At 45.4% G+C, this 26,999-nt stretch overlaps 3 protein-coding genes across 3 annotated transcripts; 1 reads left to right on the forward strand and 2 right to left on the reverse strand.

Moving 5' to 3' along the window:
• Positions 1-313: 313 nt before the first annotated feature.
• On the forward strand, positions 314-3,812 carry MRPL30 (mitochondrial ribosomal protein L30; the record flags this gene model as incomplete). Its single annotated transcript, XM_010282686.1, has 4 exons — positions 314-394; positions 2,513-2,659; positions 3,462-3,535; positions 3,624-3,812. Coding segments are annotated over 4 exons (435 nt in total), but the record flags the coding sequence as incomplete, so codon positions are not given.
• Positions 3,813-7,900: 4,088 nt separating this feature from the next.
• LOC104615053 (lysozyme g-like) lies at positions 7,901-11,552 on the reverse strand. The gene is made up of 5 exons (XM_010282689.1): positions 11,546-11,552; positions 10,811-10,900; positions 9,994-10,190; positions 8,801-8,939; positions 7,901-8,034 (listed from the first exon to the last, which is right to left on the reverse strand). The coding sequence occupies exons 1-5, from the start codon at positions 11,550-11,552 to the stop codon at positions 7,901-7,903; spliced, it is 567 nt and encodes a 188-aa protein (XP_010280991.1).
• Positions 11,553-18,194: 6,642 nt separating this feature from the next.
• On the reverse strand, positions 18,195-20,687 carry LOC104614520 (lysozyme g-like). Its single transcript, XM_010282687.1, has 5 exons — positions 20,645-20,687; positions 20,224-20,325; positions 19,765-19,961; positions 19,503-19,641; positions 18,195-18,328 (listed from the first exon to the last, which is right to left on the reverse strand). Exons 1-5 carry the CDS (start codon positions 20,685-20,687, stop codon positions 18,195-18,197), a joined length of 615 nt encoding a protein of 204 aa, XP_010280989.1.
• Positions 20,688-26,999: the final 6,312 nt, after the last annotated feature.

Here is a 26,999-nt window from a genome sequence, read left to right on the forward strand (position 1 = left end):
CGCCGCTGAGAGGGGGCGGTTACGGGTGGCGCAAGGGGCCAAGCCCTCGCTGCTGCGGCCTTCACCCCCTCGGGGCGGCACCGTCGCAGGGCCCGCTCGGCGCCTCCCCTGAGAGGAGAGCGCGGCCGTTGGGAAGGCCGAGGAGCCTGTGGGCGCCCGGTGTCAGCACAGTCTGTTCTTTAACCACCGAGAGTTGTAATAAACGCGGATTATATGGTCACCCGATCTGAATTTGAGTGACTGTATAATCTGTTTGCAAATATTAAGAGCTATAAGGACAGTCTGGTCAAATTATGTCCTGCTCTCTTTGCAGATGCTGGGAAGGAGGATGGAGGGGATGGTGTCCTCAGCGTGGGCTCGCTGTCTCTTTACCAGGTCAAGAATTCCAGACTCGGTATGTGCTATAGTACATGCATAACTGAAAAAACAGCTTAATTCTGTGCTTTCTGTGGTATGGCAGATTTCTAGAGACTGTAACATGGGCAGGCTCAGTGTGCACCGAGTGAAGAACTGACTGAAGGGCAGGGCTCAAAAGACTGCAGTGAATGGGGTTATGTCTGATTGGTGACTGGTCACCAATGGTGTTCCTCAGGGCTCATTCCTGGGGCCAGTTCTGTTCAATATATTTATCAACAATCTGGATGCATGAATTGAATGCACAATCAGCAAGTTTGCTGATGAGACCAAACTGGGAGGTGCTGTTGACTCTCTTGAGGGATGAGAGGCCTTGCAGAGGGATTTAGATAGGTTGGAGGATTGGACTATGATTAATAGGATGAAATTTAACAAGTTGAAATGCCGGGTTCTGCAGCTAGGACGGAGTAATGCTAGGCACAGGCATAAATTGGGAGAGGAGAGGCTGGAGAGCAGCCCTGCAGAAAGGCATCTGGGTGTGCTGGTCAACAGCCAGCTTGGTGTGGGTCAGCAGTGTGCTGTGGCAGCCAAGAGGGCAAAATGCATCCTGGGGTGCATCAAACACAGCATAACCAGCTGGTCAAGAGAGGTGGTTACCCCCTGTATTCAGCATTGGTACAGCCTCACCTTGAGTCCTGTGTGCAGTTCTGGGCCCCACAATGTAAGAAGGATCCTTGAATGCATCCAGAGGAGCATTGGTGTGAGGTGAAAGGGCTGGAAGAAATGTCCTCTGAGGAGCAGCTAAGGACTTTGGGCTTGACTGGTTTGGAGAAAAGGAGGCTGAAGGGCAACCTCATTGCTCTCCACAGCTTCCTGAGGAGGGAAAGTGGAGAGGTGCTGATCTCTTCTCCCTGGTATCCAGTGACTGGATGCATGGGAATGGCTCAGAGCTGCATCAGGGAAGGTTTAGACTGGACATTAGGAAGCATTTTTTTTACCAAGAGGGTGGTCAAACGCTGGACAGGTTTCCTCAAGAGGTGGTTGATGCACCAAGCCTGTCAGTGTTTAAGAGGCACTTGGACAATGCCCTTATTAACTTTTGGTCAGCCGTGAATTGGTCAAGCAGTTGGACTAGTGCATCAAACACAGCATAACCAGCTGGTCAAGAGAGGTGGTTACCCCCTGTATTCAGCATTGGTACAGCCTCACCTTGAGTCCTGTGTGCAGTTCTGGGCCCCACAATGTAAGAAGGATCCTTGAATGCATCCAGAGGAGCATTGGTGTGAGGTGAAAGGGCTGGAAGAAATGTCCTCTGAGGAGCAGCTAAGGACTTTGGGCTTGACTGGTTTGGAGAAAAGGAGGCTGAAGGGCAACCTCATTGCTCTCCACAGCTTCCTGAGGAGGGAAAGTGGAGAGGTGCTGATCCTTTCTCCCTGGTATCCAGTGACTGGATGCATGGGAATGGCTCAGAGCTGCATCAGGGAAGGTTTAGACTGGACATTAGGAAGCATTTTTTTTACCAAGAGGGTGGTCAAACGCTGGACAGGTTTCCTCAAGAGGTGGTTGATGCACCAAGCCTGTCAGTGTTTAAGAGGCACTTGGACAATGCCCTTATTAACTTTTGGTCAGCCGTGAATTGGTCAAGCAGTTGGACTAGGTGGTTGTTGTAGGTCCCTTCCAACTGAAATATTCTATTCAATAAATAACTAAAGCCAAAGTGATGGGAAGCTTGACTTACATTGTACATTTTTACATTTACTTTTTTAGCTTATCTTTCTGCAAGTTACTGTCTAGTGTCAGCTGACTCTGTTCCTTAAAATCATTCTTAAAGCCTTAAATCATTCAGAGGCTTAGCAGAGTTTCTTCAATGATCTGCATGTGAATTAAGTGCTGTGCTGGTATAGAGCGTTGTCCATGTATTTCTAGGCAGTTGTATGGCTAAACTCAAGAGTTAATGTATTCATCAGCAAACCGTTATAAAAATATGTTTGACTTAATGTTATAATGAGGTCACTTGTTGGTGCTTTGACCTTCTGAAAAGAAAGGTATTTAAACATGTAGGAATGTTTACCAAAATCGAGGTATGTTTTAGTTGCTTGTAAATAATAATTCAGATATTTAGGAAAAAATCCTTGTTTTTGTGAACTTCTTATTCTAGGTATTTCAGCCACGGCCTGGAGATCATGAAAAGTATGGAGGTGATCCTGAGCAGCCCCACAAAATCCACATTGTTACTAGAATAAAATGTGTAGTTGGTCGCCCATATTGGGAAAAGAAGATAATACGTGATCTTGGACTGGATAAAGTATGATTTTTGTTCTTTATACTTACTGTGTACATCGGAAATGTGGAAACATAGGGTAGAATTAAGGTGGTGGATTTTTTGAAGTACCTCAGTTTTGCAGTCACAGAAGTTGGATTGCTTTACAGCTGTTATAAATGTAATTGAGAAATTGGTGGTGTGTTTGAGAGCTGAGAGGAACGTTAGTGGCAAATGCCCTTTTAGTGGGAATTCAGAATATCACTGTATGGTATTGCTTTGCATGCCTGAGGAGAACTTCACCTTGAGAATTCTGCTAAAGTAATAAAAATAGCTTTGTAAATACTTTTAATTCCATTTTCTCTGTGGATCATATTATTCAGATATTGCAGGTAGGCAAATAAGACTTGTTTATTGATGAAAAGGCTTCCAAATCCATGACTCTAAGAGTTTGTGTCAAAGATGTGTTTATCCACATTTTTTAGACCAGATGCACGTTGTGCAAAGATTCATCTAGTCACTGTTATATTACAGAGAAAAAATGTGTGCTTGATCAATTTAAGATCTAACTGAAGCAAGCAATCTTATCCCTAAATTCTTGTATTTACATTTAGTGTTTTTAACAGCTGCAAGAATGGGAATAAAGCTGAATTTGTCATTTTACTGGAATCTAATTTGATCAAGTTTTGATTTCATATTTTTATGTATGCTCTTGATGCATGACATTTCTCTAAATCTTATATTTGCAAATGTGGCTTTTATTTTTACTGATAGTGTGAAAAGTTCAGTGAAAAGAGATGTGGGTTTTGGCAATGTGTTTGTAAAACCTGTCCTATTCTTTGTATAGGCACATCAGCCGAAACTGCACAAAAATATCCCTTCTGTGAATTCCAAACTGAAAGTTGTTAAACATCTGATAAGGTTTGTTAACTATTTGTTCAATTTGAAACACTTAATGTAACTCTCTACTAGTTGTAGGACTTCACTAAGCAAACTCTTTTGCCTGTAGAATACAGCCACTGAAACTGCCTTATGGATTGCCAACAGAAGAGGAAATGTCGGACACCTTTCTTACAAGCAATGGAGAGCTTGTCATTAAACGGCGTCTGAAACCTGTGGAACAGAAAGAAATTAAGTCATAAGGTGTGCTGGTTGGATTTGTACTTTATAAAAATAAACAATTTAACGCTTGAGTTAAGAGTTTGTGTATGAAATTTAAGCTTAATTCTTACCCTGTCTGGTTTGAGTGACAGGACTGACACTGATGCTTAAAGAAGGATTACATCTGTACAAATATAAAATTCAGTATCAGTAATGTTTGCCTGAAACATTAAATGGATGATAGGCTTTCTTTCCTCATGTTTTAACTTTGTGGCTAGATTACTGTAGTTTATGGCTAGTTATTAGAGAACTTTATAAATAGTCAGATAAGCAGGGAACTGAGTAGAATAGGTCTAAATAATGATGGTGAGGACATTTCCCAGCTAACAGTAAAGGTTTACAATGATGGTGCATGACTTCACATTTACTATGCGAAGGAAGGAAATGGAATTGAAAAGCCCTCTGTTTACCCGTTACATGAGAATTGACTGGCTGTCCATCCAGAGTGTCATGTGATTGAGGTAGTCGTTTGGGTGACTTAACTTGGTCATCCAGGTCTCACGCTTGTTCCTTAGCAAACAGTCTGTCATGTGGCCTCCTTTGTAGCTTAAAAAGTACCTGAACTCCCCATTTGGGAGTAACAGGAGGAGTGATTCATGTCTTGGTAGGTTGCATAATTTGTCTTTCAGGAAACATGATATCTTACTTCATGCATATTTCTTGATCCTAAATGTTTAATAATAGTAGTCTAAGAGCTGCAGTCTATGTGAAAGTTGATGCTTTTCCTGTTCTAAAATTGCAAACTTTAGAACTCTGAAGACCCTGAAGCATACCTCTTTGATGCAAGTTAGTAATTATGGGCTGCATTAAAAAATAACACCTTTTACTGAAGAATCTAGAATATTACTGCATACATATTTTTATTTACTGTTTTAAGTATTGTGGCCAAAGTTATGAAGCCGCTGTTGTATCAAATGATTAAGTAGTTTTCATTCCAGGGAGCATAAATTCCACAGTCTAACACACGGTGAGCCTCCCCCATGCTAGACACACTGTAGAGGAGTTAATCTTAATGACCGTATGTTGTGAGAACATCAGACGGATACAGTCGCTGAAAATTGATGTTTATCCTTTCCGCATGCTTGCAGAGAAGAGTCAACACCAGCAGGAGTTCAAAGGAGTAGACCTGTCAGTAGAGGGACATAATCTGGAGGCACTGTGTGCAGGAGGAAAAAAAAAAAAAAAAGGATAGGCTATTGTAGTGGCATTGAAGACTGTAACGGCTCCTATGACCAAGCCAAAGGCAGAAACGCAAAATTGAGCTGAAAAACCTCAATTTCCTAACAAGATACAGGCTGTAGTTGGAAGGACACAGAAAATACTGGTGTCAGTCTGACATATATAGAATCGCAAGGAGAAAGTAAAGCAGATAAATGAATGTTGCTTTTCTTCCTTCCCTCCTTCCTTGCAGAATCTGCATAGTGTCTTGTGCTGCAGTGTGTTATAATGGCAGTCTCTGTGTGGTGTTGACCATGTTCCCACAGCAAGGCACTTAGTAAAGCTGAAATTTCAGCCCTTTTGAATGACATGTGTAGTACATCCAAGGTGCAGGGCATGCTTAAAAGAGATGGCACAAGTACTAGGGCCCAGAAAATTAGGCAAATGGGTTTTGTTGCTGAGGGATAGCAAATATAAGTCTTGTACGAGGCTTCGTGTCCCAGGATCGCTCAGCCTTACCAAGCACGTTCAGGATTTGTGTGCATGGCACTGCAGCCTGGTGAATCTCCAACAGAGGGAGCACTGCTAGTTCTGTCATACGCAGTATGTGTAATGCATATGGGTTCATCACACTGTACAGATGCTACAACCTTCAAAAGTACTTCAATGTGAACTGGAAAGAATGTGTTAATGAACAAGCTTGCTTGGTACTGTGCACAGCTTAAAAAGTGTGTGATAAACTACCTAAGTTAGAGCATAGCTAATAACTGCTTCCCAAGTGCAGAAAAGGGAAAACGCTTTAGATAGTACCTGTTATTTCTGTGTAAGATTTAGCTGCAAGAGATGTTTACAGCTGTCTTTAATTGACAGGCTGGCAGTTTTTATGAAAAAGGAAATTGTATTTTCTTAAAATTTTTAATATATGTGTAAGTTTAAGTGTTTCTGAAATGGTATTTTGTCCAGGGTCACAATTGTCATACAGTCAATTTGCTATCCCAAACCTTCTCTGTATAAGCATACGTTCTCTAAAGATTTGCTCTCAGGTCTAAAACCTGACCCAACAGGGTGCACAAACACAGTATATGTCCACATTCTTTCATTAATGGAGCATTATAAATGCTTCATGTAAATCTTCATGAAGCACAGGTGAGAGAGACTGCCTTTTTGTGCAGGGAACAAACAGGCTGACTTAAGATGACAGCAAAATTCTGATTGGAAGGTACCTCGCAGGTCTCTAGTCCAACCTGCTCAATGCAGAGCCAGCGCTGAGATCAGACCAGGTTGCTCCATTCCAGTTGGGTCTTGGAAACCTCTGAGGGCAGGGACAGCTCAGGCTTTGTGGGCAGCCTGCTCTGCTGCCTGGCTGTCTTCATGAGGAATGGGTTATATGCAGAATACAGTCTTGTATCCAGTCTGAACCTCTCTTCTATCAGCTTATGGCTGTTGTCACTTCTTTTCCCACCTTGCAGTACTGTGAGGAGCCAGCCTGGCTCTATCTACTCAATTATCCCTCACAGGTAGGTATGGTGGGGCTGCTGTTAGGTCCACCTGAACCTGTCCAAATTAATTGTTCTTTCTTGTGTCAGGGGGCCCAAAACTGGACACTACTGTAGATGTGGTCTCACAACTGCTTAGCATAGGTGTGTAATCCCTTCCCTCGGTCAAGCTGTGCTTCTATTCATACAGCCCAGGGTAACCTTAGCTGCCTTGGCGGCTTGGGCACACAGCTGGCTCACATTGAACTTGCTTCTTGGGTAGGAACCATTTGCCATGTCTACCTGCGGTAGCATTTAAAGTATATTGAAACAGATCTTTGGTGCAATATGTGGTAGCAATGTAGAAATATACTGTTTTAAGAGTAAACTTTTATTTCTGTGCTATAGCTCTGTTGCAGGATCACTTACTGTTTCAGATTTGGTAATTAATACTGTAGCATGAGGAGATCAATAGAATTCTAATAATAGCATCAGGACATTTTTAATCACAGGTACAAAATGCTAGCTATAAAAAACATATTTAAAACAAACAAACAACACCCCCCGGTGCTCTTTGTTATTTCTCCTTTAGCCCCTAGTGATGTGCTTGAAGGTTCTTTTTAACCACTCTAAACCACTTACTTTTCTACTGTGTATCTTAAAGTGGCTGAATGAACCCAACAACTCTGAAGCTGAGGATCCCCAAAAGCTTTGCTATATGATTGATTAAAAGGCTGTTTATTGTGCATGAACATGCCATTTTAAAATGATGGAATGTGCATATTCTTACGCCAAACCCTGCATTGAAGCTAATATGTAGCTTCAGTAGAAGTATTCATTACAGCAGCTTGAGTTTTACAGGTTATTTGCAACTGTAAAGGCTAAAATTAAGTAGTATCAAGGGCAAAAAAAAAAAAATAGTTAAGGACAGCGTGGTATTTTCCCTCCTGTCAGAAGAAACAGCTGCTTTGGGGTCACATCACCAAAGTTAAGAGTAATTATTCTGAAAGGATGCAATACACTGTGATACACTCTTCTGGTGGATTAAACATATATAATATTTATTGCAAATATTCAATTCAAAACTTGCAAATTGTTAACAACCAATTTTGTACTGCTGTTAGACACATGTATTGACAGATAAAATCTAAGGCAGATAAAATCCTGTTAAGCAGTGTTATGACTTTCTTGCACCATTAATCTGCTGCTTGAGGAACTGCAAGCACAGATGAAAACTCTGCTTGAATATTCTCCTGAAGTGAGATAAAAAATAAATGGCAAAAGATAGGTTACAGTTTGGATTATTAGCAGTGTTATCTTTTAAAGTGATTTTTGTAGCCTTAGCTGAAAAAGAACATTGAAAGCTTGTACTTGTTTCTGGCTTCATTGCTCTCCTCCATTCTTACTGTTTCTGGAGGAGAAATCCAGGATTTTTTTAATTAGAAGCAAAGTATGCAATCAGTGACTCAAATCTAATCATCACTCAGATACCTCAGTATCCATTTCTTTTATAAAACTTGGCTCTTGCAACGACATCATTGGCGTAGTCATTGTGTGTTGTGCCAATATCCATTCTGTTGTAGCTCTGGACATTGTTAGTTCCTGCATTATAGGCTGAAATCCCACCTGAATTGAGAGTGCAAGAAACACATAAACGGGTGATATTTTGTCAGTAAATAATCAAACAAACAAAACTAACAACTTAAATGTGTTGCTTTAGTTTGCAGCACTCTTTTTACCAGTATTGTATTACTATTTCCAGCTATTTTTGCCACTGAGGTGTTCCTTTTGTGGTTTAACTTTGTGAAGAAATGATCATTTCCTCCTTTACATCCAGACTTGGTGATCATTGTCCCCTTGCTGGATTTTGCTAACGTAACATCTTCAGTTGTATGACTGCTTCTTTTTGTGTATATTCCTTCCTGTCTACCTGCATTAATAACCTCAGACATCTTTGTATTGTAGCTGAAATAAAGGGACCCAACCATGATGCCTTCAGCTGTAATCAGTGCTCAAGAATATAACCGTTTTCCTTCAGAGAGGACCATACATTTTCAAAATTAATGTGTTCCTTCTGTGGAGTTGTCAGGATAGTAGCTTTTTGTAGGTGGTATAGAAACACAAAATTAAATGGAGAGAGAAAAACCCACCCTTACTCCTTACAACTGAGAAATGTCATGACATTTGCCATGTTTTCCAAAAGCCTGCTGGAAAGCTAACCACATCTCATTCCTCCATTCCTTTCAGTGAGTGTCAAGGAATATTGTTCCGCACCTCAATAAAATGAAGAGGGGGACTGGGATGTGTTTAATTTTCTGAAGTGCTTGGTTTTACAGCGTTATCGTGCTTGACTTTTATGTGTGAAGCATTTTTAAAGCTGACAAAATTCTACCTTTGAGCTGCTGTTCCTTTGTCCATGTTGGGAATTTCTTCTGGATTTCCTTTATCATACCGCATAAAATCTCTGTGCCTTGTGCTAAGTGCTCTTCACTGTCCCATGACCCAACAATCTTATGGTAACGTTTGTCAACCTGCAAGTGAGACAGCAATATCAGCACACCAGAAACGCCACTATTTATCCAGAGCTTTTCATTGCTTACGGGCTGCTTGTATTCATTTTGATCTTTAATCTCACGGTTTACCTCTTCTGTAATTGTATAGAGAGGAAGCAGGCTTAGCTCAAGGTGCAGGCGAAGCTGGCAGTTGAGTGAATAGCAGAATATCAGGGCACTGAAGAGGAATGCCTGCCCCACCTCCTTGTCTGTCAGAGCCTTAAAAAAACAACGCAGCTGCTGCCGTAAAGGTGACAGGGTGCAGAAAGCAGGCTTACTGCTGCTTAAGCTTTTCCAGCTGCAAGGTGACTGCTTCTCTCCTCCCCAGCTGCATCAAGGGTGGGCAAACTCCTGATCCCTCTAGGGATCTCCCCTTGATCTCTACCCTAGTTCTGCAATTCTTCTCCTTCTCCTCCTCCTCCTCCTCCTCCTCCTCCTTCTCCTTCTCCTTCTCCTTCTCCTTCTCTTTCTCTGCCTCTTATCCATGGGTTAGGAAAGCGCAAGTCTGAGGGGGCTAGAGCTGTTACAAAAGTGGATCCCAATGCGTGCGGCAAATGTTTAGGGATTGTATGGATAAACGTACAACTTGGCAAACAAGTGAGGCGTGAATGTAGGCATGAATAATGAAGTAAGATCCCCCACTAGCCAGGCCCCTGTGGTGCATAAAGGGTAATTAATCTGACTGCATGTAGCTGCAGCCTACAAGCCTCCATGCTTAGTTTAAAAAAAGTGCTTTTTGAAACAAGATTTATTATCTAAGGTATGAAATAGGAGCAATTAATCTCTTAATTCCCAAGAGCGCACTGGGAAGCAAGCAGCGATTTCATAGTACAAACGCAGTCTGCTCATGCCCTGACACTCACCAGGGTCCTTCCCTGGTGCCCGGAGCTGACAGCTGGGTCAGCATCGGCTTTATTCTGGCCAAAGGGCTGGATGAAAAGGTCTAGGGGGTTGCGTTTCAACAGGGCCCTCTGCTGCGCATCTGACTTTCTGCTTCAAAAGAAGGATGAGGTTTTAAGAAGGTTGACCATACCTGCATTAAACCAAATGCATTTCCGTGGTCACCCCAGCCATCCTTCAGCACTGTCCCAGCGTGTGACTCTCGAGAGATAATAGCAGCAATCACAGCTGGATCTACACACTTGCTGTTGCCGGCTTTTGTAATCTTGGCTTGGTATTTCTCCATGTTCTTCAAATCTCTTTCTGCAATCTTCTCTGAGGCAGGAACTCCTGCAACACAACAAGAATGACTTTTCCTTTCATTTTTAAAATCTGAAACAAGTTGTTCTAACGGTCATTATGACTGAGCTGACATTTTTAATCCTTCTGAATCTATTTAGAGAGAAGCAATGATAGAATTGACCAATTTTGCTGAAGGATAAGTGCCCTAGAAATCAATACACAGATGACATAAAAGACATTTTTTCAAATACGTGGGACAGTTCTCTAGTGTGCAGACTAAAAGGTGGGTCTTCTTGTTTTAAATCTAAGCCTTTGGGTGGATTAGTCCCAGATTTAGTTCCTTTTAATTTAGGACTATTATGGGGAAATGTTCAGAAACTTGGGTCATGAGGGAAACCCTCTGAAGGGAGAGAAAAGCAGGCTCGATAGCAGGGAGGGTGCACCCAGCAGACCTTGCATTTTCTGTGTGACGTTCTTGAATATTCCCTAGAACATCTCAAAGGCAACTCTATTCCCAACGTAAACTTATGTGCCCACCTAGGATCTTTGTTGGTTGTGGAAAAACCTGCTTGCATGGCAATGACTGACAGCCAAAGACTGGGATCCATAATAGGCATGAGCTTGTGTGTGAATGTAAAGGGGAGATGAACAATTGAATTAGTGCCTACCTGCATAGCTCAGACCTTCTGGTTTCGCAGTTGCCTCCGAAGCTCCAGTCGTGTCAACATTCAGTATATTCCCATAACGCTCCGAACAGCCTAAGAGCAATATTTACAACCAAACATCAGGCCAGCGCAGCGTGTGATGCGTGCTGTTAAAATGTTTTCAGATCCATGGCTGAAACCCATGGCATTATTTCGATATTGGTACAGGCATTTATGCTAGCAGATGCGGTCATGGTATCATATGCTCTGGGAAGGATTACCTCTCAGTCATGCTAGTCTAAAGCCAGAGGGTAGCTTATGAGGTGAACTGGTGCCTTATGCACAGTTAGTCTTCCCGATTTTAGCTTGCCTAAAACTTAGGTGTCTAGCCTAAGCTTGTGACTTGGGCAGCCAGCGAAGCCAATGGAGAAAGGCACCTCCAAAAGGTGGGTTTTCTATTCCAAATATGAGAGTCAAAAGAAATCCTACACTACTTGGTGGCTCCAGCTTGCTTTTCCATAGCTACTGTCAACAGGAAAAATCGCAGAGAAACATCCTTCAATAACATCCATTACAATTTGTCTGACTTGCAGTTTGTTTGACTCGCAACTTATCTGTTGCCTAAACATGCCGTTGCAGAAGGGGAAACATGCAAACAGCAACTGAGAGGAACAATGTTAACCCAAGCCCAGCAGTTAATGGAAAACAGACTTTGGCACAGTGAATTATTTACAAGAATATGAGACAAACATCACAGACCTGACATGTTTGCTGCAGGATGTCTCCCCACCTTCTCGCTGCACTTCCTAGAGACAAATGGGCTTTTTATCTGCTGGTGGCGTTTTAGAGCAGCTGACTCAGTGCACTTCCCACACGCCACTGGTATTACAGGAAACAGGAACGCCTAGCTACTTCTTGTGCGTCCACCCAAACACAACAGGGTTTTTGCTCTACAGCACGAACACAATTACGATTTTAATAATGAAATACCTTTTAATTTAATTTAAAAGCCCATTGCTAACAATTTGGAACTAGGAGGAGCCTCATCTGAAAACAACGGCCCCCCCCTTCAGTTGTTGAAAGCAGTAACATGCTGACAATGGGAAAATGGGAACCTGCGCTTTTGGATGTAATAAAGTTTTTGCAGGCAAAGACCCAGCAACAATAACATGACACAGAGCTGCAGCCACGGAGAATTTGGATATGCAGAGACTATGCCAGATCCCCGTTGTTATCCCCTCCTGTGCAGCGACAACAAAGGTGAAGGCACAAATCCAAATTAGCAGGCGGCGTGGATCAAAGCCACTGTAGTTGTTCAGCAGTAAGGAAAAAAGCCACTGGATGGCAGACCTCCCCATCACTGCTAATCCATCCTGACATGTGTCTCCCCCGTGGTAAATTTTGTAAGGGTGGAATGCTGTTTCGCTCTTTCATCAGCTCTTTCACATTTTAAGCCGGGGAGTTCATCCCATGTCATTGTGTTGAAAGATCCAGTTCTGTAAGTTTTTCCTGTACTGTTGATACCTCCTGTCGGGAACCAGCAAAAAGTCACAGCAGCCCGTGCATGGAGTTCTTCGTGTTCATGATTACGAGTGAGTTTAAAGGTTGAAACATGGGGAAGTACCTCTGGCAGGAAGGAAAATAAAACAGATACGGCTCGTACAGGAGTGACATAAAAAGATACTGAAAATTCAAAACACCACTGAAGATGATTCACAAACCAGTAGTCTCCAAATGGCCCGTGTTCCCTTGTTGCTGGGGTAGAATCGTGAAGGATGGACTAGTTTGCTGCTTCTGCATCACAGTAATTCAGGCAGGCAGGTAGAGCTCCCGTGTTTTCTGGAGCCTTATCCAGAAATTATTGTTTAATCACATAGGCATGCAAGGAGTCTCACACGTCCTGGTGTCCTGCTTTCGGCTGGGATAGAGCCTGTCAGAGTGTGGTTCTGCCTTGAAACTTGGTCTCTTGTGTTGACCTCACTGCGGAGCGCTGTGAGCCAGCGCCGTGGGCAGCGGGTTGCCCTGCCGCACGGCGGCGCCGGGGCCGCCGGTGCTTCTTCCCTCCCCAGCAGCTCTGCTGAATTCAGTCCATTACGCCTGTGCAACCGCACCGAAGGCAAGGGCATAGTCTGAAGGTAATGGGAATGTACATGTACATGACTGAAGGAGTTATTTCACTTGTTGATCGTCTGTCAGGAGGGGAAAAGCCTGAAAGAAAGAGCAGGAAGAGAGGGAAGAGAGACGGTCAGTTAAATCTGGTTTCCATGAGGGAGAGATTTATCAAGACAGAAATTTACTTATAAACTAAAATGTTTGCTGGAAGAACTGAGATAATAGCTGTGGAGGCAGACCCTGGCATCTTTCAGAAGCAGATTATGAAAGGGATTCAGAGAGTCATTTCTGAGTGTGGGAGTGAGTGTTGGCTCATCCGCAAAAGCTTTATCTGAAGAATACCCGTGTTAAGCTCCTGAGAGGACAGGCAGTATCCCAAGCCTGGGACAGAGCGGCTTGGAAATGTTTGCAATTAAAGGCAAAGCAATGACTAGCATGCTTTTTTTTAACATCGTGCTGCAGAGATGAACGAAACTTTGTCTATTTTTAAGTAGTATTTAACTGTTTTATGCTTAACTGCTTTTATTTAGATGGTTTTTAACTGTAGGAGAATGACTTGTGTTATTTCTAATGGATTTACTTTTGCTTTTGTTGTCCTTAGGTGTGTCCTGTCCAGCTTTGCAGCATTTTTGACGGCTAGAGAAACAGTGTCATTGTGACCCTTCCTGAGTCAGAAGGTGGAAGTTGGGTAAACCCCGCTGGGAAGTGTTTATACAAGGAATGACCTCTTCCCTTAAAATAAAACCTCTAACCTCTTCTTTTAAAATAAAACAAGTCTCTTCCTTTCTGGTAAGCCAGTAGTTGAGAGTTTTGGCACACATTTAATCAAGTCCTCTTCGTAAAGGAGAGAGACCCAAGGAGCTCAAACAGGACCTGTCTGATGATACAAAACAATGATTAAGGCAGCATAAAACAAATTAAGAATGTGCTTTCAGACTCTTCCTGCATTTCATAAAGGGTCACACAAGCCCAACTGTAATAAAAATGTTGAGTGGATTATCCTTCACATGTTTTACTACTGCAGACTTGTTTTAGAAGCACCCATAGCTTCTTGGTGTTGCATGTGGGATTAAATTGGCTCTCTTCTTTTTCCTATGCAATTTTTAGGTAATGTAGTCCCATCAGCAAACTATACCATTCATGATACATGATTCTCAACTACTGCTCGGTTAATTTTTTTCTTTTCTGCAATAATGGTTCATATTTTAGAAATTAACTTAAGACACCAGTGTAGCAAAGCTCATTTTGATAGTTTAGCATTTAAGCAATCAAAAAGACCTTAAGCCTGATAGTGCAGATCCAACAGAGTACCGAAAGAAGGAAAGCAGTGGCTGTGGCTGTTACAGGGAACAAGCTGCACAATATGTTTCAAAACCCTGCTGGTTTTATTTATTCGTTTGGTTTCAAAAGTCCCCAGTAGTTTTTTGCAGAAGTTCTACTTGTTCTACTTGTCAATAGACGTTAAGCCCCATGCTGGAGAGTGCAAACAGGACTGAGATGTGAAACTTAGGCAACTTGCACAAATTTCAGTGTCTTTTGTAATAGCTTCGTTTTTGCAAGCCTTGGGTCTTGCAAAGCTGAGCTGGGACTTTAGATAAATTCTCAAGTATCTTGGAAGTCTTGTTCATGACCTCAGCTAGGTACAGCAAAGGCCATTTTCATTATATGATAAATACTAAAGAGCAATACTTAAATGCTTTGTATTCATTGCTGATCAAAAATGAAAGATGAAAATGGGAAACTACATGTATTTTTGCATTTATGTGTGTGTTCCTGCTCTACTCTGTCCACAAGCTCGTGGCAAACCTGTTTACTTCTTTCCCTTTCCTGCCTGTCTGCTATGTAGCTGTAGACACAGATACCTGTCCTTAGCATTTTTTTTCTTGTCTAAGCCATCCCAGTTCTGCAGTCTTTTCAGGCCACATTTTCTTCACTTCTGATCGTGGTTGTTGCTGCAGTTTTGAGATTCTCCAGTTGGTCCCCATCTTCGGTGAGCTGTAGCTACCTGAATTAAACACAGTCCTTGGCTGAGGCCTTTCTGGTGGTGATTAGCATGCAGACTTCATGTGTCTTGCAGAGGATAACACTACGTTGTGCCTTCTCATGTGGCGGTTGCCCACATGGACAGATGTCTGCAGCGAATGTCTGCTGTGAGGCTTGCAGCCATCTCCACGTGCACGTAAGGAGGACCTTGTGAAGATATATACCAAGCCAATTATATCTTTGCTAAGGCAAATTACAAAGTTTTGGAGGGTTTTTTTCTGACTAAGTTAACAAAAAGGCAGGATGTTTTTGACACCTATTGATTATATATCTGCTGGAAAACTCGGCTACATCAACTGTCAGGAGGTAGAAAATACCAAGGTGCTCATGTTTAAGTGTATTTAAACGTACAGCGATTCTTACCTCACCTGACATTGGCTGTATGGGCTCAGTGGGAGTTAGTGTGGAGATAGGCAGTGCTAAGACCTTGCCTTCAGATGTACTACTGAGCAATTTGGTACAAGGTAAGACAAGAGACAGTAGCTTTAAAACATGTATGTTGAACACAAGTGATTTCATAGCAGCTGTAGCTGAAGTATCAGCAAGGTGTCTTCCAACTAATGGAGCCTGTGGGTTGGTGGGCCCTGGGACAGGGACATCCCTCCATGCTGGTCCCAGGAACCAGTGCCGTGAGGCATCTGCAGAAGTGATAGAGTCAATTTGCAGGAGTAACTCTTAGAGTCAACCTAAGAGTTGAATAGTGGTCAGCATTTGTTACCTCTGGGTGATTTGTGCATTTGCATTTTTAAATGCAAAAGCCTGCATTCAAAAAAATCAAGTGAATCACCTGGGTTTCCAAGGGTATGCTGTCAGACAGCCACTTCTCCAGGGTGGCAACAAGGTAGACACCTCCCAGCCTATCTTCCTGTGCAAACTGCCCTCAGCATCATGTGGGCTGTGGTGATGATGGCAAACAGGCTCTTTCCAAGTCAAGGTGACTTCTTAGGGCAAGTACATAGTTACAAGACAGGTTCAAGAGCAAACCAGGAAGAAAAGTCAGGGAGGCAAAATCAGTATCAGTAGGTTCCCAAGGCAGGTGCGGGCAGACTTCCAGTGCAGCTCAGGGCAAGGTTGTGAGCTTAAATGCAGCTCCTGAACCAGCAGGCAGAAGGTGGATGGGAGGGGAGAACAGATGAGGCTCCTCATAGTGTGATATGACCAGAGCTGACCTTCAGTGCAGGCAGCCAGACCCCTGGGAAAGAGGGAGAAGAGGCTGCAGAGCCCATCATTGCAGTCAGGGTCACCAGACAGCATGTTCACCCCGAAGCTGACCTTTCTTCAGGCTGAGTGGACCCAGGTCCCTCAGCATCTCCTTGTGTGTCCTGTGCTCCAGCCTTTGACCAGCTTGGTGTCCTCTGCTGGACTCACTCCAGTGTGTCAGTGTCCCTCTTGTATCAGGGACCCCTAAACTGGGTACAGTGCTCCAGGTCTGGTCTCAAAAGCATGAAAGAGAGGGAAATTATTGCTCCCCTCCCTGCTGTCTAGTATTTTGCTAATGCAGCTCAGGGTGCTCTACATGTCTGTGAGGGCCCATGGTGTCCACCAGGACCCCCAGGTGCCTCTTTGCACAGCTTACTTTCTAGACAGTTGGCCCCAGCCTGTACCGGCATGTGGGGTTATTCCATCCTGGGTGCAGGGCTTTGCCTTTGTTTTAATTGATCGTCATGGGGTGGCCATCAGCCCATTTCTCCAGCCTCTCCAGGACCCCACATTTGGTATCAGCTGTGAACTTGCTGGGAGCGCTCCCTGTCCCTAGTCTGAATTGCTGCTGAAGACACAAAGCAGTACTGGCTGCAGGATCCGTCCCCAGGGGATGAGACTAGCAACTGGCCACCAACTGGACCCTGTGACACTGACCACCACGCTTGGAGCCTGGCAGCTCTCTAGCCGATTTTCTACCTGCCTATCCAGGCTGTGTCTCACCAGTCTGGCTATAAGGACACTAGAGCAGGCTGGGGCAAAGACCTTGCTAGAACAAGATATAGCATATCTGCTCCTCTCCCCTTTTCCATAAAGCTGGTCATCTCACCGCAGGAGGCAAGCAGGTTGGCTGGGCACTATTTGCCCTGTTTAAATCCGTGCTGGATGTTTGCAGCATGGTCTCTAATTGCTCCTGGGAGGATGTATATCATAACTCTGTGTGCTGTTAATGGCTTTGGATTGCATTTCCCTATCCATTTAAGATGCTTGCAGCATCTTAATAGTGGTGTTCCAATTATTTTGACACAGAGTTATTCCCAGTCCCAGAAGGTGTACTCATCGTGGAAGAATAATGGAAATTCCCTCAGAATGCAAGTGGATGCACGGCTTGCACTGCTTGCTGACAGGCCAAACCCAACTCTTCCTTTGGCCCTGGAGAATGAGTGCCACTCAGTCCTGCAGGCACCTACCCTTCTCCTTGTGTTGCCTTTCCGCCCTCTCACCCCCAGAATAGTTCAATTCCGGGTCTAGAAGGAATAAGAGCACCAAAATTTGCTGAACTCAAAGACTGCTGTTTTCCTGGGGATCACTCTTCTACAAGCAGCAGGGCGGGGGGGGAAGAATTTTATGACACGCAAATACGTAATTCATCCTGTTCCCTTCTCAGGTTCTCTATCTGCCTAAAATTAACATTGTACTTATTCAAACTTTGCTAACATACATGACAATATGAATACACTGGAGTCCTGCTTGGTTTGCTGATAACACTTTTATTCGGTTTCTGTTTGCTTATTTCTGTATGACTGAAAACATCCATCTCTATTCCATGCATTTATATGAAAAATTAGCATTCAGAAAAAAGTTAACTAACTGCTCCACAGCATAATGTAAATATCAAGCACCTTTGAAAAAATAAATCATTAAGCTAATACCCAAGGAAGTATTTTGCCTTTTGATTTCTTAAAAGAATGACAGATTTTGGCAGAAATGTGTTTTAAGATCTGGAAGGCAGCAAATTGTCTATAGCAAAACAAGATAGTCCTTACAGCTCAGAGAAATATGTAGATAGCAGAAGAACAATGTTAAGATATTGGTAATGCTCCCTTTGTAAAAACCAAACCATACTGCTTCTAAAGAAACTACATGACCAGTGTCTTACTGAATATTGTTTTAAAAATTGAGGGCTTTAGCCTGTGCGTTCTTGTTCATGTAAATCATTCCTGTACATTTGTATCTGTATAGGTTTACAGGGTACAGCTGCTGTGTGTCTTGGCTCCCTCAGGGGTGTCATGCAGGTGATGGTAAGGAAGTTACTCAGCAGAGATTCCCGAACCTAGTATCCGTGTTTCTTGTAATACTGGGCTCGTGCAACCACGTCGTGGGAGTAGTCATTGTGGGTGGTGCCAATGTCCATTCTGTCGTAGCTTTGGACATTCCTATCACCAACATTGTAGGCAGAAACCCCCCCTGAAATGAAACACCAAAAGAAGTCATACAGACTTAAAAAAAAAAAAAGCAAAATTCTGATGTGTTCTGCTTTTACTGGTTTTGAAAGCTTTCACTTATGGGGATGTTGGAAGGGGAGTAGGTGGCGTTATCAGAGCTTCTCTGACTTAAGCAGGGCTCTGCAAACAGCTTACAGTTGCTTTTCCACCCTCTCATCCCCAGAATAGTTCAATTCCAGGCCTAGAAAGAATAGGAGCACCAAAATATGCTGAACTCAAAGCCTGCTGTTTTCCTGGGTGTCACTCTTCCACAAACAGCAGGGAGGTGGGAAGAATGAATCCACCAAAACATCAGAAAGACACCTGAGGTTTTGTGTTCACAAATCTTTGCAGCTTGGTGAACTTGCACCATTTACCTGGCCCAGCACAAGCCCTTAATTTACACTGGGCTTGTTAATTAGAATAGAATAGAATAAGAATAGAACAGAACAGAACAGAACAGAACAGAACAGAATAGAATAGAATAGAATAGAATAGAATTAGAATAGAATATCCAGCATTCTTGTAACTTTTCACTCATCCTTAAAAATTACTGCTCTGAGAGTTAAAACACACTCATACATGGCATTATCTTTGTCTTGCAGCAGGGTATATGCTACTCCATATGCCTCATGGAAAAGCAGAGGTGTCTGAGGTGGCTGTGAAAGGAGCCTGCCTTGGCACCCCGACAGCCCAAGGGAGTTGTGGGCTGCAGCCTGCTTGGCAGCAGGCAGCGTTTCCACGTCATACTGCACCGTTTTGAAATTCCCTGGGAACAAACGTCTCCTCTGTCAACAGAGATATGGAGTGAATTGCTGGCCCCATTCAAGTAACCCACAGGCCTGTTTGTTAACCTGAATGGCTGTAGGAGACTCCTTATGGTCAGATAAGAAAAGCTCAGCTCTATGTATAGACTAGATTTCAGGTGTATAAATATTTGCCACATGGTGCTGGAAACTCAGCAAGGCTGCCATACTAAGGAAAGGTAGAAACCACATAGAAGTGACAAAGTTTGTCTTTTTATGGTGAAAAAAAAAGGGGGCGAAAAGCTAAGTGACAGCCTGTTAGAATGTGGTTATTGAGGAAGACTAATTCTGTATGTTCTTGTCCTAAAGTTTTTCTTCTCTCCTGGACAAAACCTGTGGCCTGTACCTTACCTTTCAGCTGTTGATCTCTTGTCCAGTGTGGGAACCTTTTCTTTATTCTGTTTATCATCGTGATAAGTATGTTTGTACCCTGGGTAAGATGAGTTTCGCTGTTCCATTTTCCTATAGGTGTGTGTGACTTTTTGTCAACCTAGAAATATCAAAACAACAAAAAGAAGTCATTTCCCTGCTGTATTGGACGATATGTTTAGGGGGTTTACTTTTATTTGCATGCTATTTGTTTATCAGGTTTTAGTGGAGTATCAGCAAATACCTGCATTAAACCAAATCCATTTCCATTGTCGCCCCAGCCATTCTTCAGTATTTTGCCAGCATGAGATTCCCGGGAGATGATGCCAGCGATCAGGGCTGGTTCGATGCACAGTTTTTCGCCAACTTTTTTAATGAGTGTTTTATATTGATCCATAGCTCTTAGGTCCCGTTCAGCGATCTTTTCTGAAGCTCTAACTCCTGTAATTAAGATCAAAAGTAAAGATATGTGCTTAATAACTTTTTAAAACTCAGAATTGCCTCTCACCTCTCTCCTTCTAGTACAGGCAGAATTACATCAAAATTTTATATGCCTCGCCTCTGGGAGGAGGTAGACCATCACCTGCAGGGGTATTATGCAGGCTCAGCAGCTAGTCTGTGTTTAGCACTTTGGAAACGTGAAAGATTTGGGATTATTGTGGCACGATGAAATGGAGCCGTCTGGCAGAAGAGAGACACTCACCACAGTAGGATAAACCCTCTGGCTTTGCAGTTCTGCATGAAGCCCCAGAGGTGTGAATCCTGCTTACGCTGCCGTAGCAATCCGTGCGGCCCTGGGAGGCACCTGCAGAGGCGACAGGGAAAGGCTCAAGCAATAAAAACCTTTTGTGACTGCACGTAAAACCCAAGGGAGGGCTGTGCCCCGGCGAGGAAGGGCTGCGGGGTGCAGGAGGTGGTGAGGCCCGGCCCTCCGTCCTGCACCCTGAGCCCACCCGTCCCTCGGGGGCCACCCCTCCTTCGGCAAGACTCCTCCGATAGAGTCTAGTGGCAACCGAGGTTTTGGGGAGGGGGGTGAGGAGGTGCATCGGCGTCTCCTGCTTGCCGGCTGCAGGGCGCGTGTCGCCGGCCGCTCGGGGCAAGGCAGCGAGGGACGCCAGACTTACCCAGGAGGGCAGCGAGGCCCAGCAGCACGAGCGTCGGGCCCATGGGGTGGTTCTTCCTGAGCACGCAGAACAGCCTGGAAAACAACCAGTCAGCATTGGCACGCATGAAGACAGGAATACATCTCTCTGCTTGCTGCATAAACACAAAGAAACTCTTTCTGAGCTGATGGGGTGTTTCTCTTGGTTGGGTAGGCAAAGCGATACGCAAATGGAGTCATGTCTCTTTTTGATAAAAAGAGACCCCACTGGCAGCTCTCCTGCTCCGGCACAAAGCAGGCTGCAGCTGTCTGCAAGAGACCTGTAACTTCCCACTTCTGCTGGTGTTTCAAACCCACGTCTTCTATGATGTCTTGGTAACTTCCTCCAAATCTCAAAGCCCAACATTCAACTCAGGAAAAATAAAATTAGTAATGTTCAGTGCCCTGCGCTGCTGTGCTCCCACCATGAACGCCCTTATCCCCTGCCCACGTTCTGTGTGCAAACCGCCTTTGCCACACATGCATAGCTTTGCCGGAATCTCCTGAGGCTTTCTTTAGGCTCAGAAATCAGCACTTTCAAGATGCAAGCTGTCTAAATCATGGTGGCTACCTACTTTAGGGTGAGTTGTGCTCTGGGAGCATCCATTTTCCCTCACTGACTGTGAGGGGAGCCTAGGGACATAGGATCATGTATGGATGAGAGCCATCTAAATTTAGGTGACCTAAATCCAGAACTACAGGACAAATGTCAGTAGCCTTATTCAAACAGAAATCTCACAGAAAAAAGCTGCAGCCCCTGGGCCACCGAGGAGATGGTATGAGGGAATGGGGAAGAGCTGCAGGGGAAGAAGGGAATGAGAAGAGCTCCCACCCTGAGCGGTGGTATCTTACCTGCTTGTCCGCAGCTCAGCTTCTGGCACAGGACTGAGGTTTGAGGAAGTTTAATATATGGGGAAAGCTACCTTCCGCCTGGTGGTAATCTGATACTGTGATGAAATGTATTGGGCTGTGGTTCTGTGAGAGCTTTTTTGTCATGTAAACAGAACCTGTTGCGCAATAGACATTGGTGTGGTGGTATGTATGTTCTTGGGGGTGATATTTCCCAGATTTCCAAAGGGGGGAAAAAAAAACCCACTGGATTTTTCTCTGGGTGTCTCTTCATCTACATCTTACATTTCACACCCTATTCCTGGACTGAGCTGTGGCGAGGGCTGGGCTAAAGACCCATCATCCAGCTGTTTTGCAGGTGTTTGCCCCAGTCCCATCCCAGCACCCCAGGCTGTGTGCCTGCTGCTCAAGGAAAGGGGGCTGGGACTGACCCGGGGCTGTTGGCTATGAATGTGGCACAGAGGGGCATGCAGCCCTACCGCCTGGGCTAGGATTCTCCTGAGAGACTGGCCATGTCCACGCTGGTGGCCCATCTCCCCGTGCCTGGGGGGGGTGCTCCCGTGACAGCATGCGCTGCCGACATCACTTGTCAGCAGAAAAAAATAATGATGCCTTGTCGTTTCAGCCTTTTATTTTTTATTTCACAATAGCTTTTAACGAGCTATGAAATATCTGAAACCATTCAGACAACCCATTGCCTCAACATTTCTCTCTGCTGTGAGGGGGAGAGGCTTCTGGCAGACGCCTGCTTGCAAGGAGAGGGGCTGTAATGAGCCGGGCATTTCCAGTCACTGGAACTGCATTTGCCACCTGGGGACAGACACCAACGCGAAGGACACCAATGTCACCTTAGTGACTGGTTATTTGCCTGCAGTTGCCCAAGCCAGAGGGTCTTGGGGCCCCTTGCCTGCCCTCGAGAGGCCTGTCCCTCCCCCTGCTCCCCAGCCATGTTTCTGCACTCACAACCCTTTCACAGCCACCTCACACGCCAAAAATACCACAAGGGGGAGAAATATTGCCTGCTGTGGGTGGGGGAGTCTGGCTGGTGTCTTTGGAGGCTGCGGTCGGTCTCCAAAGGGTGCGTGAGGGGCAGAAAGCAAAGCGCAGGCGGGCTTGTTGGGCATAGCTTTATTAGTGATGGGACTGACTTGTTCTGCCAATGCACTTCTTCGCCAGCCCCCATTTGCTTCGGTGGTGTGGATGCACGGGGGCTCGTCCCACCTCTGACAGCACCTTCACAAGATGGAGCTGCTGCACAAGGCTGGCTGTGATGAAAAGAGTGGCACGCTGCTCGCCCGTGTTTACCTTCATTATTTGAAAACTGGGCAGAGGAGTGCCTTGTGGCATATTTGCTCAAGAAGATTGATATTTGAACATTATCTCTTGGAAATCTCACGGAAGGAGAAGCTGGTAATGAATAGTGGAGTGGGGATTTCCCCCCACTTTTTGTTGGAGCAAGGCAAATAACACTGAGCCGATTATTAACCGGCTGCTGTGGTCACCGGATGAGCTGAACCTCTCTCTGTCTTCTCCAAGGAGCCCCTCAGGCCCCACGATTTCACCTCTCCCACGAGGGTCGTGCTCCCATGGTGGGACCACAGTGCTGGCTTTCCCAACCACTCTGCTTTCCTCTGCCCCTGCAGTTTATTCTACCTGGTAGTCTGCAGTTGGAGGAAAAAGGTGGCCCAAAACAACACTCTTAAAATGTTGCTTCTTTACCTCTGAAAGCAAAGTCCAGCTTTATGGGGAGAAGGGCTACAGATGCCAAAGTGCCACTTAATATGCTGGGTGAGCTGTTTCAGTCCAGGCCCATCATGCCTGGGGTGTTGGCATCACTGTTTCGGTGACTTCCCCTTGCCCAGCCCGTGAACGACTGACGCCTAAACCATGTTGGTGCTCCCAGAGCCAACGCAGGGATCAACTCCGTGCGGCAAGCTGTGCCGCATCCGTGCGAGCGGCTCCTTCATCGTCCCTCACCATGCGCGCCGAGAAGATTACGTCTACATTTTCCATTCTCTCCTCTGGCTGCATCTTCACAGAGCCACAGAAGCCCAGAGTGGCCGAGGTTGGAGAGGACGTTGGGAGGTCTCTAGTCCAAGCCCTTGCTCAAAGCAGTACCAACTTTGAAGCCAGATTGGGTTTCTCTGGGCCTTGCACTATTAAGTTTTGAACACTTCTGAGGATGGAGATTCCCCAGCCTCTCTGCGCAACCTGGTATAGTACTTAACCACCCACCATTTTGGGGGAAAAACTCCTTTTCTTTTATCAAGTCCAAATTTCCCTTGTTGCAACATGTAACTGTTGCCTCTGACCCTCTTGCTGTGCACCTCTGAGAAAAGTGCTGTGCACCTCCATCTTCTTTATAAGCTCCACAGAGGTATGTCTCCTAAAAGCCTTGGCCTCTCCAGGCTGAGCAGATCTAGTTCCCTTAGCCTCTGCTTGTATAACTTGTGCTTCAGCTTGGTGGGCTGCACTTGCCTACTACGTCAGGGTCTGTTTTATACTGGGGAGCCTAAAACTGAGCACAAGTGACAAGTAGATGGGAGGGATCACTTCCCTGGACCTGCTGGTGATGCTTTTCCTAATGCAGCCCAGGACGCTGTTGGCCTTTTGCTGCAAGGGTGCATTACCCACTCGTGGTCAACTTGTCCACCAGGAACCCAGGGCTTTCTCTGCAGAGCTGCTTTCAAACTGGCTGGTCTCCAGCATGTACTAGTGCTTGAGGCTTTTCCATCCGGGGTGTGGGACTTGGCAGTGCCTGTAGTTGAACTTCATGAGATTCCTATCCAGCCTGTCCTCATACCTCTGACCTGCAGTCCTGTCCCAGCAAGCACCTGTGAACTTGCTGGGAGTGCTCTCTGTCCCATGTTGGTACTGAGGACACTAAACAGTAGTAGCTGGCCACCAGCAAGACTTAGAACTGTTGGCCATCAACCTTTGGCCACAACAGCCCAGACTTTTCAGTCTCCGTATAGAGCAACCTGACAGTCCTGCTACTGAAATAGCTCGGGTATGTGGTAAGTGCATGACACTTACCTATAGGACGTATAGCAAGGGCCACGATGATCCAGTCAATAAATAGTGTTCATGAACTATCGGTAGGCAGCTCTTCACTGATCATAGCAGTCACATCGAAGAGACAATTCTGGTTTACCCAGAAGCCAGACTGCAGGGCACTGGATCAGATCCGGCACCAGCTGCTCTTTACTCTTCTCTCCTGCCTCTAGCAGGGGGGGAGGACAGCCTCCGGCAATTAAACGCTGCAGGGCAGACGTCTGTGGCGTAATATATGTGTCCCCTATATGGCCCTTGTGGCTCGAGCATGCAGCCATGCCGTGTTAGAAGTTGGCTCAAAGGAAAAGGTACAAAAAATTAGCTGCCAGGATTTTTATTGTTGTTACAGGAATCTGTATTTCTGATTTCTGTAACCGTGCACATACCCAAACCCCTCCTGAACTTCATCAGCTCTCTTGATCTTGATCTCAATCAGCTGAGGTGTGGCTGAATAGACAGGGAATTAATAAAATAAAACCTGATTTAAAGGACAGTAATGGGACCGATTTTCTCCTTGTCTGCCTTACAACAAGAAGTTTCCAGTTCTTGGAAATGAAGTGTTTCTGGAAGGTGGAGGGCTGCAGCAGGGCAGCTCACGGGGTGAAGGCACAGGAGAGTCTCAGGTCAGCTGTGTCCTCACTGTGTGGGTTTTTTCATGCTCTTGAACAATTCTCCTCTATTGCTAATTAGCTTAATAAGGGTAGGGTAAGAAATGAGTGATCCTAGTTATGCCTTCAGGGGAGAAACTAGGCTGATATAAGCTTCCCAAAGCAATTAAGGCCGTTTAAGCTGTGGGAGGTTACCCAGCCCGTGGTAGGGAGGTGGGATGCTCCGGGTGCCGGGAGCTCCCGCATTGGGGGCAGGTCCCTTGTCCCGAGGCTGCACTGTGGCCTCCTGGGGAAATGCAGGGGCTTGTAGATGGCTGAGGCATGTGAGGAACTGGCAAAACTTTGTGGATGAGAGGAGCAGCCTAGAAGAGGTAGGCTACACCTGGGCTGCAACGCAGCCAGGCTGTGGCACTGGAAATCAAAGAGCTTGTAGAGGAGCATTTCCACTAGAAGCAGGGGAAAGCTGACAGACACAGAGGACTACCCGATGTGGACTGATGTGATCTACAAGGTGGACATGGCTGACATTCAGTTTACCTCTGGAAAAAACCAGCACGATCACAATAAACGAGCAAGACAAAATAGACAGAATACAGTGGGAGGGGTTTGGCATGTGCGGTGTTAAGCAATGAAGCAAGGGCAAACTTACAAGGGCTTCTGTGCTGTTGCTAGAGGCTTTAAAAACAAGCCAGGAGAACCCAAATGCCTGGTGCCAAATGACAACCCTGAGATAACAGGCACCTCAGAGACTTGGTGGAGGCTAGAAAACCAATGCGATACGGCACTGCCAGCGTTATAAATCATAAGTAAGTACTGGAGCAAACGGAAACCTCGCTGTCAGTGAGTCTGCCCCAGCTGGGACGGCTGTGGGCACTGAGCTGTGCCACAGCAGAGCAGGCAGCCGGGGCAAGGGCTCTGCTGCCCGGTGGCATCAGTGCCGGTGTGCCGGTGTGGGCGGCCAGCGTCACCCCCGACTGCAGCACTGACTCCAGAGGGGTCCTTGGGACCACAGGCTAGTGCCTGTCCTGGGCACTATAGGAGAGGGTACGTTAAAGATGAGGTCACTGAGGTGATGGATAAACCTGGTCAGCTGGGAGACAGTCAGCCCAGCTCCCGTAAGGGGCAATTCTGCCTTGGTTCCTGATGGTGTTCTGGGACAGCGTCAGTGAGAACATGGATAAAGGCCAGTGGGTGAAGTATAGCTGACCTTCAGAAAGGATTTTATAAAGATTCAAACCATTATCAAGGAACCTATGGCCATGGCTTTGCCGCCCAGGAGGCTCTGGAGGCCAACAGCACCAGCACATTCCCGAAGCAACTGGATACATTCATGGACAACGGTGCCATACAAAGGGTGGACATGTCTCTTGCCATCCCTGTTAAACAGCTGGGGATGCTGGGGGCATAGGGAGGAAAATAGACTGCAGAAAGCAGCCAAGCTCATGTGTCGTCCTCAGGCAGCATCTCCTCTTGCTGCTGCTGGAGTCAGACTTCAGGGGTGAGCGACCACCAGTGTTACCCACGCGACATCTCTCATGTTCATCCGACACCTCCAGTTTAAAGGGGGGCCAGAGTTGCCCTTTCTGGCCTGGATAAAACATGAGGTTGTTTTTATCAGGAAGAAAACCCCGTAAGATGAGCCTAGTATTTTGGGGTGTGATCCTGAGTGTGCCCAAGGCAACCACAAGAAAAGCACCGTCCTGGGAACAGGTTGCTGGCCAGGAAATCCCAGCCCACTTTTCCAATAAGTAATGAAGCAGAACAAACTCAGTTATTCAGCACTGCATTGCTGCGGTGGCATTTCCCTTTGTTCTCTGCACCTCTCGG

The sequence above is a fragment of the Phaethon lepturus genome, unplaced genomic scaffold (assembly GCF_000687285.1).
Source record: "Phaethon lepturus isolate BGI_N335 unplaced genomic scaffold, ASM68728v1 scaffold1642, whole genome shotgun sequence".
Lineage (NCBI taxonomy): Eukaryota > Metazoa > Chordata > Aves > Phaethontiformes > Phaethontidae > Phaethon > Phaethon lepturus.